Consider the following 17060-nt stretch of genomic DNA (forward strand, 5'->3'; position numbering starts at 1 on the left):
TGAGTCGTTTTATGCTAAGATGCAGATAAAGGCAACAGCAACATTATTGTAGTAAAGCGTGAAAAGGAGAGAATTCTACTGCTCAAAGAACACGGTCTTAATTTTCAGATTAAGGACTAAGCATACAAATAATGTTTAATTGTTTGTAAGGACCAAATGGGGACAGAAAAACAACAGAAGAAGGTTTGCGTTCTCTGCATGCTTTGTCATTTGATGGTACTTAAATGTGAACATGCTTGTTTGAGTTCATTTTAAAATCTTTAGGAAATACTGTCATTACTCACTGTTGGAAGAGTCAGGAAACTTTAAGACTCCGGCTCTGTCCTGTGGTTAGCTGAGCGATGAAGACATAGACAACCTGTCTTGATCCATGTGAAGCAAGGAAGCAGGCCTATCCTTCAGCAATAGGTCCACCTGCAGTGCAGCAGTGGCACAATGTCCAAAGCACTCCAGAGGCTTCTTAAAACAAACAAACAAACTAAACAAACAAACACCTTGTTTTCCCACACTACTGGCTGTCTTTTCTGTCCTGGTTGAGCAAGTGGTTAAAAAAAAATAAATAAAAACGAGCTAGCTAGCAATAGCATACAGAGTCCATACATGGCTATGGTGTTTGTGCTAATTTAGCAACATTAGTACTGACTGAAAAACAAACAAACACCAAACGTGCTTTAATTCTCATTCGGCAAAGCATAGTGTTATAAAACCCCTGGCTCTCAATTTAAGTTAGACAGGGTTCAGGGTTAACCTTATAAGCAAAGCTTGTCATTTCAGTATTTCACCTTTGTTTCTTATTGTGTCTGTTCAGGGTTGCCAGGTCTGTGAGACAACCCAACCCACAACCCCCCTCCCGGTTTTTTGTTGAGTTTTCCCTCACTTTTTTTCTGTAGAGACTAAAAGGCCCTTGGAGGCAAACTGTGTTAGGGATGTTGGGCTTGATAAATAAAGGTGAGTTGACTTTGACAATGAACATATATACCATATGTGTACCTGCCTTTGATGCAGTTATCCATAAAAATTATTAGTTTATAGACCTAAAATGGTCTTTTAAAATTAGACAAATCATATTATCATAAATAAAGTAATGTAAAAGTAATGAAAATATAGTCGTTGATGCAGTCATCTTCCTCTTTTCCTCTTACACCCTGAGGTGAAGCTGGTATCATGTGCATTTGTTCACAGATGAGCCAAAGTGGTTGTGATTTAACATGAGGTGAATACGATAACACATGAACTTCCATTAACTACAGTAAATACATAAGATGTAGAAGAGTTTAATGTGAAGGTGCTATATGTCATTATTTTAGCATGAATAATCAAACTGCAAGTCTTCTGCAAATCATTACACCTTCTTTTATCGCAAATTATATATTATTGATTGATTATTATTGTTTTAATGCTAATGATTTCCTATCTGATAAGTAAGAATTCCTTATGTGTACTATAAGATGCAGAAGTACTTTGCCTCAGAGTCAAACTCAATCATTTAGTTGTCCAGTGTTTAAACTTTACAGTGATAACACACCACAGTGAAATTACAGTGTTACAATATATCAGCTCTTTACAGAAAATACAGATAGCGAATAGCTGCAGAATAGCATCCGTCTTAAGCAAGTCATATACAGTAGATATTAGCATGTTTACAATTATGTATATTTAAAAAAAGAACACACAGAGAGGAAAGCTTTCTGCTTTCTGCAAAAGGCCCATGTGTTTATAATAAGAAGAGAACATTTCCAATCAATGCAGTACAAAGCAGTTATATTGAGACATGCAACACTACGACACTGCAAATGTATGTCTGAGGAATAAGTGACCCCATCACACGTGGGAGGGTCAAATCATCAGGACAGGAATATTCTTAGCAAATAAAGATGGTAATCTGTCACTGATTCCTTTGTGTACATTTTAGGTTGGTCCATTACCTCCAGCAGGATTCCTCAAAAACTACAAAACCTTTTTGTGGAGGGGCAGGACATGACACAAGGACGAATGATTTTAGAGATGACCAAATGGAGTGTGGACACAGAAAGATTCTTTGTATCGTTTGACATTGTAATATAGGGCATTCAATGTGTTCAAAGTGGCTTGTGGAGGTCTGTGCCTATGGAACACTTTCTTTGACAACAATTAGATTTTTGTTTTACAGTTCACTGTCTGTTTTGAATTAGTTGCGGTTATATTTACTTCTTCTTTTTTGCTTTCTAATGTCTGTTTTACTCTTAATTGACGTTGCAATTAATGTTTCCGCCTCGGTCTGTAAATGGTGTACTCTGTTGTATGTCCTCTGTGCCGTGATCAACCAAAGGCAGTCACTAATGCACCAATATGAATGTGATCCCTCACTGTCTTTCCACCACAATTATTGTCAGTGAGATAAGTAAGTAGGCCATTAGGCCATTAGTACTACTTCCATCAATGGCTGAGTTGTTTCTCCTCAATGGCAAACAGGTTCATATTAGCATTACAGAACTAACACCTACTGGAAATATTTGGCCCACACTGACCGCTCCAGAAAACTATGATTCAAGATGTGATTAAATACAGGATGTTGTTTTGATATTGAATTCCCTTAAAGTAAGAAAATAAGAAAAAATGTGCTTTCAAGATGTCAGTTGTTAAGCTGACAGCATCCAAACAAAATGTAACAATAACACTGGTAGACACTGCTGCCAAGTGCTGCAGGCCACACATTCAAAGTGCAGATCACAGACACACCTTTCATTAGGATGCCTGATTTTTCGCAGTCACACATGTTTGAATTCAATACAACAAAACAGGGTTTGAACAAAAGGATTAACTTATGACATCAAGAAAGAATCCCATTATCACTTCATTTAAAAAAACAAAACAAAGAAAAAGCATTAAGAAATGCTTACCTCCTTATTATTTTTAAATTCATAGTCCTACTAAAAATAGTTAAAACGGATGAGCAAATTTTAAGGATTTTAGTGTTTATAGCATGTAAGTGTGCCATCTCATGCAACGCCAAAAAAATAAATTAATCTAAACTACTTTTGAGCATATATAAATCCTGACTGCTGTTTCCCAGTGTTCTCAAAATGCAACGGAGCATTTCCCAGGAGGGACATATTGACCAAATGCATCAGCTGGCCTGTCAGAGCTATAGCAGTCTTTTCATACGGCAGGTGTGCTTCTCTATGTGCATGGTGGCTCTGTCAGTGGAGCTGGTCAGGACGTCCAGGACTTCATCCTGCCGTTCCAGCTCTGTCTCTGCCTCCAGGGCAAGGTTCTTCAGCTGCATCAGCATCTGCAGGGATATACACACAACCAAATAAGTGCACACATTTGGAGAACATGCATTACACTTGTTTGTTTATGCAATTATCCACCAGCCCCCAGTGAACAAGAACAACGAAGAAGCAAGACTATATTAAAACCCGCACAAAGCTGTTGAGGGTGAGACATGTGGGCCATATATGGAGGGCTGTAAAGATGGGGTCATGGATTTAGAGAGTGAGTGTGTCAATGAATGAAATTGAGAAAGAGGATTAGCTGAGAGTGATCTTCTCATTGTGTTTGAAAATAATAGGTCAGAGTAGATCAGAAGACAATATTTCAAATCAAAACTAATCATAACAGCAATAACAGCTGATCATTCCGTGGATACAGAACAATAATAATATTTCCTATTACGCAGTAAAGAAAACTTGAGAATATATTCAGAATGTCTTGGCTAGTCTGTTGGGATCATTGATATTACACTATATTGTTTATATGCTGTTTTCAGGTGGTTTATTGCTGCAACTACATCTTAATGGTCAAACAATTGCGTATGTTATGGTTGATGGGAAAACTTAAATGTACTGTCATGTGCCAAGCAAAACCTAATAAACACTCACTCCAAACCCCACCACCATGGTTTCTAAACTAATATTATGTTATGCTACATATGCTCTGTCTCTCACACAGACACGCTTGCACTCCCACTGACATTATGTCAGTTTTCACTGGACGTGTGTTACATGTGGACATTGCAAGCGAGCACACAAATGGCTCCAGACAGCAGTTTAAAAAACAGATAGTATGTCAATACACACTAAGGAACAGCTGCATTCACTCACTCAGGTCTGTGACTTTACACTTTCTACTGGGAAAGGATAACTGAATTTAAGTTTTTGTCATAGAAAAAGTCAGAAAATGAATATTTTTAGCTGCAGCATATACAATGGCAAATGGAATTATGTCATGTAACCCACAAAATTAAACATTTACCCACAAAATTAAACATTTAGGCTACAGCTAATAGAAAAATATATGAGCTAAAATTCCTTCTGTCATGGGCAAGAGTGAGGTAGTTTCAGGACTATGATAATAGACATGCATTACATGAAAAATAAAAAAAACAGTATCATTCATGTGAACCAGTTTGTTCCATTTAAGAGTTGGAATTTCCATCTTCAAACATCAACGATTGTATAAAATCATTGGACAAAGGAGAAAATTTGCAAAAGCACTTAGGATAAGACAATAAATTGAGTGACCCAAGTACACGTTTTCCCTACTGTCAATACTAATCTTGACATGTAATACATAAAGAGAAGGGTGTGCGTAGAAATGTGTTACTAACTAAAAATTACAGCCTTTGACGTCTGAGCCAGTATCAGCTGAAGACAATATATGACAGAGTATTTGTATGACTGGCCTAATGCTGTTAGTGCTGAGATAAATTTGTTTGAAAAATGATTGTACATGCAAAAACAACAGTGAGCTACTGATAATTAACTAAATTCTAAATACAAAGTGTTAACTATAAGATAAACTATGAAAATAAAGATAAGTCAAATGCCCAGTATTTCTCAGGCATAGTGTATGCCAATCAAATGGGTACCGGTTGGTTTCAGCATGTAATAGCTTTTCCTCTTTGTTGTGGAATTATTTGCTTTTGTTTAGCAAACAAAATCTGTATTTTTCATTGCTGTTAATCTTGTCATATTCATTTATTACGCAGTTGTTTTATCATGTTGGCTTTAATGTGAGCACAAATGTCTCACACTAACATAAATGCTGACTGCCTTACTGATAAATCTGCAGGCTCAGTATATGAGGCCAAATTGTTTTTATTGTATACTGGTGTACTGCTCATATGTTAACCAGTTACCAACAAGAAAGCAGAGAAATATTTTATTTTTAAGAAGTAGTGTCAGTGTTAAGTATTTTGCCCACTATGGGACACAGATTAATAAATGTTTCAACTGCTCATCACACATCTTGGTCACATTTCAACTATTACTATTATTACACTTTTCATTTATTGTTAATGCAAGCCAGTCACTAGCAGGACACTGGGATATCAGGCTAATTTAGACTATGGTCATTCTTTCAATAATCTAAAAACATGTGATGCGTAAGTACAAGATATACCAAAAGAAAAACACAGTAGCCTTCTTAAGGTTTTATCACTAAATATATCTTATTCTAAGCAACCTGTTATAGTGTGTGCTGTGTTTCTCTCTCTCACACATAAAACAATGTCTGAATCATAGGTCTGAGTTTGCGTCACTGTATAGGTCTTGCCACCACAGACCATGTCTGTAACGGTTCTCACTGTTGCAAGGTTCTGAATGGAAAGATGTTGCACAGTCTGAGCAAGTTGACCATGTTTCTTTTCCTCTCTTAAAACCAGGATGGACTTTGGTTTGTGGTCTCACCAAATAACATTTTAAACACACAGGATAAAAAATAAAAATCATTATGATGAACTGTGGCTTGGAATGGAACTATCAAAATACATGTTACTATAACAGCTGCCAAGACAATCTGTTGCCTGTACACACAGACATGACATTTGTATTACCTACCTTGAATATACAAATATGAAAAAAAATAAATAAATCGAAATGTAACAGTAGTGCAAGTCATTCAGTCACAGAGGCAATGGAAGTTTTACTTGTCCAACTGGAACTCACCTGTTTAAGTTCCTGGGCCTCAGCCTGACTGACAGATGGTTGGAGGACATGCACGTGCAGCTGGGACAGCTCTCCTGCTGGGACCTCCAGTGGGAGCTCTGTCTCTTGGCACCTCTGTGACAAACCTGACTCCATGGGTGGAGATGGTGAAAAAGTGCAGAGTGCATATGTTGTTTATCAGGAAACCAGACAGTAAACTCAAAACAGAACAACTGAGGCAATCAGGGTGAAGTGACTCATTGAAATACATGTCTAATACACCAATAGCCATGTCCAAAGTTGTGTGGATGAAGTGTTTTTAAAGGTGGCTACATGCTTGAAAAAATACAGATGTGGAAAAGTAGAGCTTTACTGCCACTCAGTGTTCAAATGTATTATAGACATGGAAACAAAAGCAGTTCTCCCCATTACCTTCATCCCAGTTAGTGCCTTCTCTGTCACATGGCGATGAAGCTGGAGTTCCCCTGAAAGCAATGTATTCCCTTGTAAACTCCATCTTCTTTTTATATTGCATCCCCAACAGTGACAATGCTTCTGGCATCTTGGCAGACAGGAATCTGTAGCATATGTCTGGCTTCCCAATAAAGCGCTGTCTGACAGCAATTTCATAGGGACTCTTGACCCTGATTTCGTCTATCTCATATCGTTCAAAGCGATGAAGGAGCTGGCAATTTCTGTCCCGCACCTCCAGTGAGGACACCAGCACTACCAAGCATCCTGGTTTCAAGTCAGAGTCTTCCCCTTTCGACATGACAGCAGGGATACTTACAATCACCTTATTTCTAACAGACTCCCTGCCAGCTGAAGCAGCAGCAGAAGCAGATGCTGCAGCGCTTGCAGCATCCTCAGCCTTGGCTTCTTGATGGGTCCTCCAGGGGAGTTTACCAAAAGGCCACCAGGGGGGAGACTCCAGCTGTGACAAAAGTCTGCAACAGAGTAGACAAATACCAGGAGAACTTGTAAGAGGGTTTGCTGTTGTAACCGTAAAAATTTTTTTTATTTATTTAATCTAATCCTTAACCATTTGCAATGATGGCTTGGCCAAGAGGAAGCATAAGAGGCAGAAAGTATCAACAAAAAAGAAAAACAAAGTTTTAGAACATATCATACCCAAAGAAAATGAAGTGTAAAAATACACAGACATATATTAAAAAGTGGCTAAAAGCAAGTGCAACGTTCTCTGACTATCAGATGATCAGCTGTCGACCAAAGGAGGTATGGGCTTTGGGGGTCAGGAGATAAATGAAGTTGCTAGAACGAAGACAGCGAGTGGTGTTAAATATTGAGAAGTGACTATAGACATGAAGGTGTTTTCCCCGATGAAATGTACAGAAACAAGCAAGTCTGTCTGTGAGAATGGTGTGAGGGCCAGTTCACAGGGGAATACAGGCAGCAATGGTGAGTGTTAAATGCAGCCCCAGTCATTAAGTAGATGGCAGCGTGGTAAATAACATCCAGTTTGTGAAGGACAGTTTTTTTTTAACATGAGTTGTGTTGTTTTAACATGCAAAATGGACAAGACTACAAATAAAGAAGAAAATGCTTAATTATACTGTTAGTAAATATGCAGATAAGTACTTATCAGCCACGCCCAGGTCAGAGTCAATCTTCTCAAGTCCCTGCATCATATTATCAAACTGCTCTCCTTGATGGCTGAGGACTCTGCCAGTGTCCTCCAGTCGTCTCTGGGCTCCTGCCATCAGGCTGATCAGCTCTCTGCCTTTAGAAGGCTGAGAGTCAGCACCGTGGGCCTCTGAGCTAGGGGACAGCAGGCGTTCCCTCCAGAAATGTTCCAACACATTATATACCACCACTCTGTTGGGCTTCAGGGAACCAAACCAGTGTTTGACGTTGCCCTCTTCAAGAACGGTGAGAGTGCTGAAAATGAAGCTGGACGACTCCATCTTGAGCTCCATGATACGGGAGAGGCGGAAGCTAATAAGACTCTCTTTACTCTGGTTGGAGACGAAGCGCACAGTGGTCCTGGTGAGGGAGAGGGTGCCATTTTCCCATCGTTTCTCACTGTTTATGTAATAGGAGCCGGGCCAGCTGTGGATAGGATGGTCCCGGCTCATTATGGAAGGAGGCACACAGATTCACCTGGAAGAGGGACAAAAGACGTGTGACAACGACAACATGCACACACTGTTACAGTTTTAATCTATTATTACACCATAAGGACAACGTTGTGGGAGATAACTGTAGTCAGAGTGAACATACTCCTTCTTCTTCTTCTTCACAGCATATATAAAGAGTCGGACAGCTTCGGGTGTCTATCCAACTGGCCGCTTGACAAGAGTAATATAATGTAATAACAGTTATAATGTAATACGTTAATTCTTGGTAAATTATATTCGTCCCAAACCAAATTAATCGACATTATCTCGTCGGGCTCAGCATTACGTTACCCACGGTCTTCTCAGTGAAAACAGTGATGTTTACAACGGAAGTTACGTCACAGTAGTGCGGTAGTGTTTACTGTCCGACTTGAAAATGCTGCTGTCAGTAAAAAAAAAACAAAAGGCTACAACGGCAAGGTTGATTAAAATATAAAAATAAGTATTGTTAGCATTTGTAGCTAATCAATAAAGGTAAGATAGCGAGCATAGTTTAAGAGTTGACAAAGATAAATACAAGCAATTTTGAAAAATAGTGTTTTATTTGTGTCGTTGAGGAACTGTAACCCGCAGTGTTTGGAATAGTCTGCACCGATGTGATATCAAGATATGAAAATCACACATTTTAGCACAATGTATTTGTTCTAACCTAAACACGGTGTTAAGATTAACGGCGAATGTGATAGGAAGCCAAGCTTTCCTCACCGTTTCATGCTGTCCAGGCACTGACAGCTAAGCTTGCTAACAGGCTAGCCGAGCTGTTGTTTAGAATTATGGACAGGGATGCGTACCGCAATTGCTGCAGCCTCGTCAAAATACCAAGACAGTCGTATGAACAGTTTTGGTCATCACATTTTGTGGATTACATCGACAAGGAGCTGAGCTATTCTAAATTTTTTAAGAAATACTTGCTTCCTAATCACCCATGCATGTTTTCGAGAAGGTTCACAGAGGACTGGAAGTGTAGAAAACAGTGGGTGACTGAAGAAGGAAAGCCTAATTTCCAGAAATTGCTACAAGAGTTTGGTAATTAAACTCACCACCAACACGTCAATTATTAAATAGCATGCTGCAGTGACTGCAATGTACGCTAATGCATGTCTTTTCCATTACAGATGAGACTCCTGTTCCTGTTGCAAACTGCAATGCTAAGGAGTACAATGCAAACCCTAAACAAGTTATGCCTTTCAAAGAATTTATACACTACTGGAAGGAATATATCCAGAATGGGCACTCATCACCTAAAGGATGTCTCTATCTTAAAGACTGGCACATGTCAAGGTATATGTCAACATAATTTGCCTTTTTGTGAATGTTGTTGTTGTTCATTTACATGTAACTGACAAATGTTATTATATCCCCAGGGACTTCCCAGAACACAATGTTTACACCACCCCAGTCTTCTTTTCTTCAGACTGGCTTAATGAATATTGGGATACACTTGAAGTTGATGACTATCGCTTTGTCTACATGGGGCCTAAAGGTTCATGGTATGAAAATTCAACAAATTAATGACAATAACTATGATTATAGCATTGTTTTTCACACAATCAAACTTATCTTTTCATCACCAGGACCCCATTCCACACTGATGTGTTCCGCTCCTACAGTTGGTCGGCAAACATCTGTGGCAGGAAGAAATGGCTCTTATATCCCCCAGGTCAGGAGGAATTTCTGCAAGACACTCACGGCAACCTCCCATATGATGTAACATCATCAGAGCTTCAAGACACAGGCCTTTTTCCTCACTTTGAAGAAGCCTGTCAACCTCTTGAGATCATTCAAGAGGCAGGTGAAATCATTTTTGTGCCAAGTGGGTGGCACCATCAAGTTTATAATCTGGTAAGAACAGCACTGGCAAAAGTGTTTGTACTATAGAGGCAGAGCAAAATGATAAGCGATTATCATATATATATACATATATATTGTGCGTATTGTCTGTATATTGTCATTTATCACATATAGTATGAGTGTACTTTTTTACCATTATGAATTTTGTTTTGCAGGAGGACACTATCTCTATTAATCACAACTGGTTAAATGGTTGCAACATTGACATAATGTGGCAGTTCCTTCAGAACGAGCTGTCTTCTGTTCAGAAAGAGATAGATGAGTGGAGAAACACTATGGACTCGTGGCATCAGCACTGCCAGGTACTTGACAGATAAGATTGTTCTTCTATATTTTTCAGGTTGCCCAAGAATGCCTGACTGCATATAATATATAGAAGATTTGACAGATAATCATGTTCCTTTTCAGGTCATCATGAAGGCCTGCTCTGGTATCAATTATTGTGAATTTGCTTCGTTCCTAAAAATCATTTCTGACAACCGAATGGCTTTCCTGAATGCTTGCTCGGGGGATTCCTCCGATTACCCACGTCATCTCTCGGAGGTGTTCACCACACTTGGACCTTACCATGCTGCCTTTGATCTACAGAGAGTGGCTCATGTACTCGAATGCCTCCTCTGCAACGAAGACTTTAAGCGGCTCGATCATTCAACACTGGCGCTGCAGCCAGAAACAATGTTACAGCAAATTCGGGACACCATTCAATCCACAAGAGGGCAGCATCTCCTTTATCAGGAGTAAGACGTTTTGTGGCTTGTCACCTTTATAAAGCTTGAATGTAAATTGCCAATGTGTTTGGGATGAGATGAGTTGCAATCTTAGAAATGTTGCTTGTAAACATTAAAGTTAAAGAAATCTAATTATATTAAAAAAAAAAGTTCATTGTTTTTTTATCTTGTTGCATTTGAATTTTATTCAACTACCACCAATACCATATGGCAGTTATCACATCATGTTGTAAATGCCGCACTAGAGGTTTATATCTTAATAGTATTTTAGAAATATCGAAAATCACTCTCAAATTATGTTTTATTGTAATGAAAACAAGTACACATTTGTACCACACAGTGTTTAAGCAATCAAATAGGGATCTATCAAATATGGAGTATGTCACTTTCTTTAGTTCATTTACACATCTTTAGGCCACCAGTCAGGCACAGAGACCTCAATTGTTACTGTGGTGTCCTTAGAAGATTTGACTGTCAACACATCTTTGGCATGAGCCATGCGGATTAAGCTAAGACCCAGGTCTCCAACCCCTGCTCGGTACTTCCCAGCTGGCTTGCCTGCCTGCGTTTGTAGCGCAGCTCCTTCCTCGAGGTCATGAACTGGAGAGGAGAAGTGCACTGGCATCAGGCGTTTCCGAATCACCCCGGTGTGATGAGTTCTGGCTGTGAGCTCTTGGCCAATGTAACAGCCTTTGCTAAAACTGATGCCCTGCATGTAGACAAGATTTGATTCTAGTGGCAGTGCAACCCCAGGAGGAAGGTCCTTGACTCCTTCAGGAAGTCCTAGACAACAATGACAGCAGAACAAACAAAACTTGTCACAAAATATCAATAGCAAATGCTTAGACTAGGGGTGTCAAAAGATACATTTTCTTCTTAATTGCAAACAATTTCTCTTAAACTATTTCTTAAACTATTTCCTCTAGATAATAAAAGTATTCTGATTCTGAAGTTCAATAATCAATCGCAATTAATCACATTTTTATCACATGTTCAAAACACTTATTTTGCAATTGACAATAATCGTTTTTGTCTATAATTAAAAGTCCAATGTAAAGCAACTGTTACACGTGTACCTTGATTGGGAATCAAATGAATGCAGAGAAAGTTACCTTTGCATTTATTTGATCATTTCTGACCTTAAGAAGTGCGAAATGCTTGATGTAACACAATGTACTTCAGAAACGTCAATGCAACAGCATTTGCACTTTGCAGTCCCAATTTAGTCGCCTTCATCATCTCTCAGCAGAGCTGCACCTAAATGTATTCATTTATTTAACTTCCTGACTAAGCGATAAATGAAGTACACATGGATAAAATTGTTGGTACCCTTCTGTTGAAGAAAAGAAAAACCCGCAACGGTCACTGAAATAACTTGAAATGTAAAAATGTACTGAAAATGTATGTATTCATTTTGAATTATGGTTGAACAGAATTATTTTAAACGACAAAATAATAAAACTGGCCTGGACAAAATATTAATATTTTATTTCACAACCTTTTGAGGTAATCACTTAAATCAAGTGATTCCTGTAACTCTCATTGAGACTTCTGCACCCGTTTGAAAGGAATTTTCGCCCATTCTTTGTGAGTAAACTGCTCCAGCTCTCTGGAGCTTCTTCAGGTTTGAAGAGTGTCTTCTCCACACTGCATGTTTGAGCTCCTTCCACAGATGTTCAATAGGATTCAGATCGGGGCTCATAGAAGGACACCAGAATAGTTCAATGTTTTGTTCATAACCATTACTGGGTGTTTTTAGTTGTGTGTTGTGGGTCATCGTCCTGCTGGAGAACCCATGCGACTGAGACCAAGCTTTCCGACACTGGGCAGCACATTTCTCTCCAGAATGCCTTGATAGTCTTGAGATTTCATTGTACCCTGCCCAGATTCAAGAAACCATGTGCGAGAAGCAGCAAAACAGCCCCAACACATATCCATGTTTCACAGTAGGTTCAGTGTTCTTTTCTTTGTATGCTTCATTTTTGCGTCTGTGAACATAGAGCTGATGTGACTTGACGAAAAGCTCCAGCTTTGTCTCATCTGTCCAAAGCACATTCTCCCGGAAGCTTTGTGGCTTGTCGTTATGCATTTTGGCAATTTCCAGTCTCGCTTTTTTATGATTTGCTTCCAACAGTGGTGTCCTCCTCAGTCGTCCACTTTGGCTCAAACAGTGACGGATGGTGCGATCTGACACTGATGTATCTTGACCTTGGTGTTCACCTCTAATCTCTTTGGATATTGTTCTGGGCTATGTGCAACTGTGGTCACAGGAACATCATGTTTCTTGGCGATGGTCTCAGAGCCTTTACCTTTAACGTGCTTGTCTAGAATATATATTTTTTGATCTCCCAATACAACTCTCTCCTTAACTTTCTGTGGTCCATATTCAGTTCAAATTATTTTCAATCTTTTCAAGGGGTACCATTTTTGTCCAGGCCAGTTTTATTATTATCTTTTTTTAAATGATTCTGTTGAACCATAACTCACAAGCAATGTCTGATTCTCATTAGTTAATTTCCATTACATTTTTATGTATTATTATTACTTTTTGTCAGTGGCAAGGTATTTCAGTGACCATTGAGGTTTTTTTTTTTCTTTAACGGGAGGGTACCAACAATTTTGTCCACATGTGTATGACACACAACGACCAACTCTCTCTCTCTCACTCCACTGATGCGATTAATGCAATAAAAAATAATTAACAAAGTAAAAAAGATCTGCTTTTTGTCAATTATGTTTAACACGTAAATACTGACAGCCCTACAGCCCTACGACAGACAAATCATTTTATTTAATTAAAGAGTAATGACTACGAACCAGTCTTACCTATTGCATAGCGATGTCTGTGATAGTCCTCTGTGTCACCTTTCTGACAAGATGAAATGATAGCGCTGGGGTCCATGTGACTGTCCATCACCAATCTCCAGCCCATTTCCTGAATTCTGGGATCAGCTTCCCATACCAGAGCTTTTTCAGGGGAGGAAAGCTGAGGTTTACTCACCGCTTGGCCAGGGTTTTTTTGCGGGGGGAGCACCGCCCAAACAGAAAGTTCTGGACAGGGATTAATGCTGACATTTCTGCGAATCTTGTATACCTTCATGTGTCTTAAAATCGAGTCCTCAACGGCAGCATCACATTCAAGGAAAACGCCAGGTCCAGCATCAGCTTCTTTAAGACTGAAAGGAAAAACAAAAAGTTAAATGACTCAAATTACAATAAAACATAATACCATGCAAGGGGTTGCCCCCCAATTATTTTCACTGACTACTTCAACCTACAGTATGTGCCATTCATACATGATATCAGCAAAGTGTTTACATGAAATTTTGCAAAGCCTGCAGTGTCACAAATCAGAATAGTATAAGATATATGAAAAAAAATGAACTTGTAAGTTCTTTTGCATACAGTATACATCTAGTATTTTTTGTCAGGATGGCTTATTTTATGGTCTAAGCCACCAAAACTACTAAAGATAATTGTATTTATCTATTTCATAAGACAGGACTATAGAATATCTGAGAATAGAATATTTTTTTGTTATTTTAAAAAATAAAATACAAAGTTCTCTGATTTCAGATTCTTAAATGTGAATATTGTCTGGTTTCTTTTTAATTTATGCCAGTGAATTGCATATCTAGGATGTTATTGCAAATGTAAAAATTGGAGGATGTAATTTTGAGGGTCACTACAGTTACCACCCTTTTCTGCACTTTCTGGAACAAATGACAAAAACAGGACACACTAAAGAGAGGACACACTTTGGAAGGCGATTATATAGAATTAGGTCAACGTAATTGAACGCATTATGATCTGAAAAAGTCAGTCTATTTTCTCTGTTCCACTGATTTTAGACTATATTCATCTAATTTTAAAAGGGAACTTATCTTGAACCCAGTAGTGCAGTCTTTGTAACCATGAAACCTCGCCACCAGTGCTGTGGGAACAGCGGCATTATAGAGATAAGCTGAGCATCCACGCCCTCGTGTTTACTCATAATAACATGTATATGCGTTGTGAAAAACACGATGACGTTTACTTTACCTGTACAGCATGATGTCATACAGTGTCCTCCCCTGAACGTTCAACATATGTGAGTACATGGCTCTAAGCGCAGGCTCCTCCAGTAACATCCTCATGTCATTGGTTATAATTCCCTGAAGAAAGGAGCAAGTGTCTTGGCCCTGGATTTTCAGCACGCTCCTGTGAGGGAGATGACAGCACACAAACTGTCCCGGGATATTTCTAGAGTCATTGCTGTACTTCTTGACACGGTTGCCCGCTGCTGCAGCTGGCACTTCAGAGAGAAATGTCACGCACAAACGACGACCGGCGCATTTCCTGGTGTAAACACCGAGACAGTCGCTGAACGCGAAAGCTCTTCTCGCGAGACACAAAACGCGCATTTTGCACACTGTCCCGAGAGCGTGTTAAACTTAATATGAAGCGGTCACTGCGCGTATAAACATCAAAGGTCGGCTACATTGCTAACACCTAGTTGTTGACGTCAAATCCAACAGTTCTATTTTCTTCTTCTACACTTTCCGGCCGACTGGGCACGTTCGGTGCAATGCTGCCTCACACCGGTGTGGAAGTGGTACTTAAACATTCAGTCACTGCAGGTCTATACCAGAAGAAAAAAGCTTTTTCGTCTGAGAGCTACTTTGACAGTATGAAAATGGCTTTTAACATTTATTCTCATAGCTTATTTCAAACCAAATACAGAATGGGCTTGTTTTGCCTGGACATTGACAACATGTTGGTGGCCACAACTCACATTTTGCAATAAACATTAAAAAAAAGAAAGAAATAGTCCTCAGTTCACCCCCATGGGCATTTTGTATTTCTGTATACATTACATTAATGCTGCCAAAACAAAACATCAACATTTTTGGCTTATTCACTCCCCATTATGCTGGAGTGTATCCACTTGGATTCACTCTTATGGAGTCATTTAAATGTTCATCTCAGAATCAGAATCAACTTTATTGGCCAAGTTTGTGCACACAAAAAGTATAAGTTGACAAGAATACATGACAAGAATGTGTGAAGGTGCATAGTGCGGAGATGTCAATAAATTCAGTCAGATTGGACAACAATATGAGCAGGTTTATGTTTGATTATTGAAACCTTTGGCGAGGTCATCGTTGGAGACGAAAATGTAGCACTTCATCACCTCCATCTCCCAAATTTTGAAAAGCGCTCTCTCATATGACAGTACATCAAAGTGTACACCACAGACTCAAGTTCTCCACAGTGTTAACAGCAGCTTCCCTGTGCTTGCCAGTTATCCACTCATCAATCCACAGTGTCCCAGTCTGAGCCTTGTCAGGTTAATGTCATTTTGGTTTGACATTTTGACCCTGTTTTGATTGATGGAGTGATGCTTTGTATGTCCAGCAGGTGGCAGATTGCACCCACAAATTGCAAGGCTGTGAAAAGCCAGACCTGAAAAAATTAACACCGACAGTCTTGTGCAAAGTACCTAAAAGTTACCAGAAAAAGACTATTACCAGAAGTTGAGAAGTTTTTTTTTTATAACATTACTTAAAGTAAATGTCTTAACATACATGACATTTACTGTACTCAAGTATCAAAAGTCATTTGTTATAAAATGTACCTGAGGCATAAGGATTGAGCCATGGGGGATCAGTGGTAACCCCATGTTCATAAAATGACTACAGTATGTCATTAGAGATCAAGGAAATATGTCAAATTAAAATGCTGCCTTCATGGATGTAATGGCACAGTAGGTATGTATTCATAATTTATGAAAGTTTTACATTTGTGTGTTTAGGCCTGTAGTGCCACACTATAACACAGACTGTAGCATTTCTGTTGCCAGCAGAGTTAGTCAAACACAAAGAGATGTGGTGGTCAAAAATGCGAAGCGTGGCTGAAGCTAAAAGAGCTGTCAATGTCTCAAGACAGCTCTTTTAGGCTGAACCTAAAAGATGAACCCACACACACACACACACACATCACATCTACCGATCTACCAACAAAGGGCTCCTACATGTGCCGCGCACACGGCTCAAACAGCGGGGTGACAGAGCCTTTGCTGTTGCTGCTCCACGTCTGTGGAACCAGCTCCCCCTGGATATTAGATCTGCCCCCTCCATTTCTGCCTTCAAATCCAGGCTAAAAACCCATCTGTACTCCCTGGCCTTTCTTGTTCCCTAATCCTGTATTGCTTTTGTTTATATTTTCTGTGTTGTGTGCCCTGTCTTGAATGTTACTTATTTTACAATCCATGTTTTATCTTATTTTAATGATGACTATTGGTTAAATGTTTTTTGTATTACTTTGTATTATTTTGTGTCTTTTTCTGTTTTTCACTGTACAGCACTTTGGTCAGCTTATGCTGTGTGTAAATGTGCTTTATAAATTAAATTTACTTACTTACTTACTTACTTACTTACACACACACACACACA

At 39.1% G+C, this 17060-nt stretch overlaps 3 protein-coding genes across 3 annotated transcripts; 1 reads left to right on the plus strand and 2 right to left on the minus strand.

Moving 5' to 3' along the window:
- Window positions 1-1472: 1472 nt before the first annotated feature.
- Window positions 1473-8417, minus strand: snap47 (synaptosome associated protein 47). Its single transcript, XM_044028334.1, has 5 exons — window positions 8151-8417; window positions 7509-8030; window positions 6342-6856; window positions 5931-6055; window positions 1473-3271 (listed from the first exon to the last, which is right to left on the minus strand). Exons 2-5 carry the CDS (start codon window positions 8003-8005, stop codon window positions 3125-3127), a joined length of 1284 nt encoding a protein of 427 aa, XP_043884269.1. The 5' UTR covers window positions 8006-8030; window positions 8151-8417; the 3' UTR covers window positions 1473-3124.
- Window positions 8418-8443: 26 nt separating this feature from the next.
- Window positions 8444-10791, plus strand: jmjd4 (jumonji domain containing 4). Its single transcript, XM_044028322.1, has 6 exons — window positions 8444-9073; window positions 9163-9328; window positions 9412-9537; window positions 9622-9889; window positions 10054-10200; window positions 10307-10791. Exons 1-6 carry the CDS (start codon window positions 8821-8823, stop codon window positions 10637-10639), a joined length of 1293 nt encoding a protein of 430 aa, XP_043884257.1. The 5' UTR covers window positions 8444-8820; the 3' UTR covers window positions 10640-10791.
- A 118-nt stretch (window positions 10792-10909) lies between these two features.
- iba57 (iron-sulfur cluster assembly factor IBA57) lies at window positions 10910-15161 on the minus strand. Its single transcript, XM_044028346.1, has 3 exons — window positions 14668-15161; window positions 13453-13802; window positions 10910-11409 (listed from the first exon to the last, which is right to left on the minus strand). Exons 1-3 carry the CDS (start codon window positions 15027-15029, stop codon window positions 11027-11029), a joined length of 1095 nt encoding a protein of 364 aa, XP_043884281.1. The 5' UTR covers window positions 15030-15161; the 3' UTR covers window positions 10910-11026.
- Between the last annotated feature and the right edge of the window lie 1899 nt (window positions 15162-17060).

Source organism: Solea senegalensis, linkage group LG1, assembly GCF_019176455.1.
Source record: "Solea senegalensis isolate Sse05_10M linkage group LG1, IFAPA_SoseM_1, whole genome shotgun sequence".
Taxonomy (NCBI): Eukaryota; Metazoa; Chordata; class Actinopteri; order Pleuronectiformes; family Soleidae; genus Solea; species Solea senegalensis.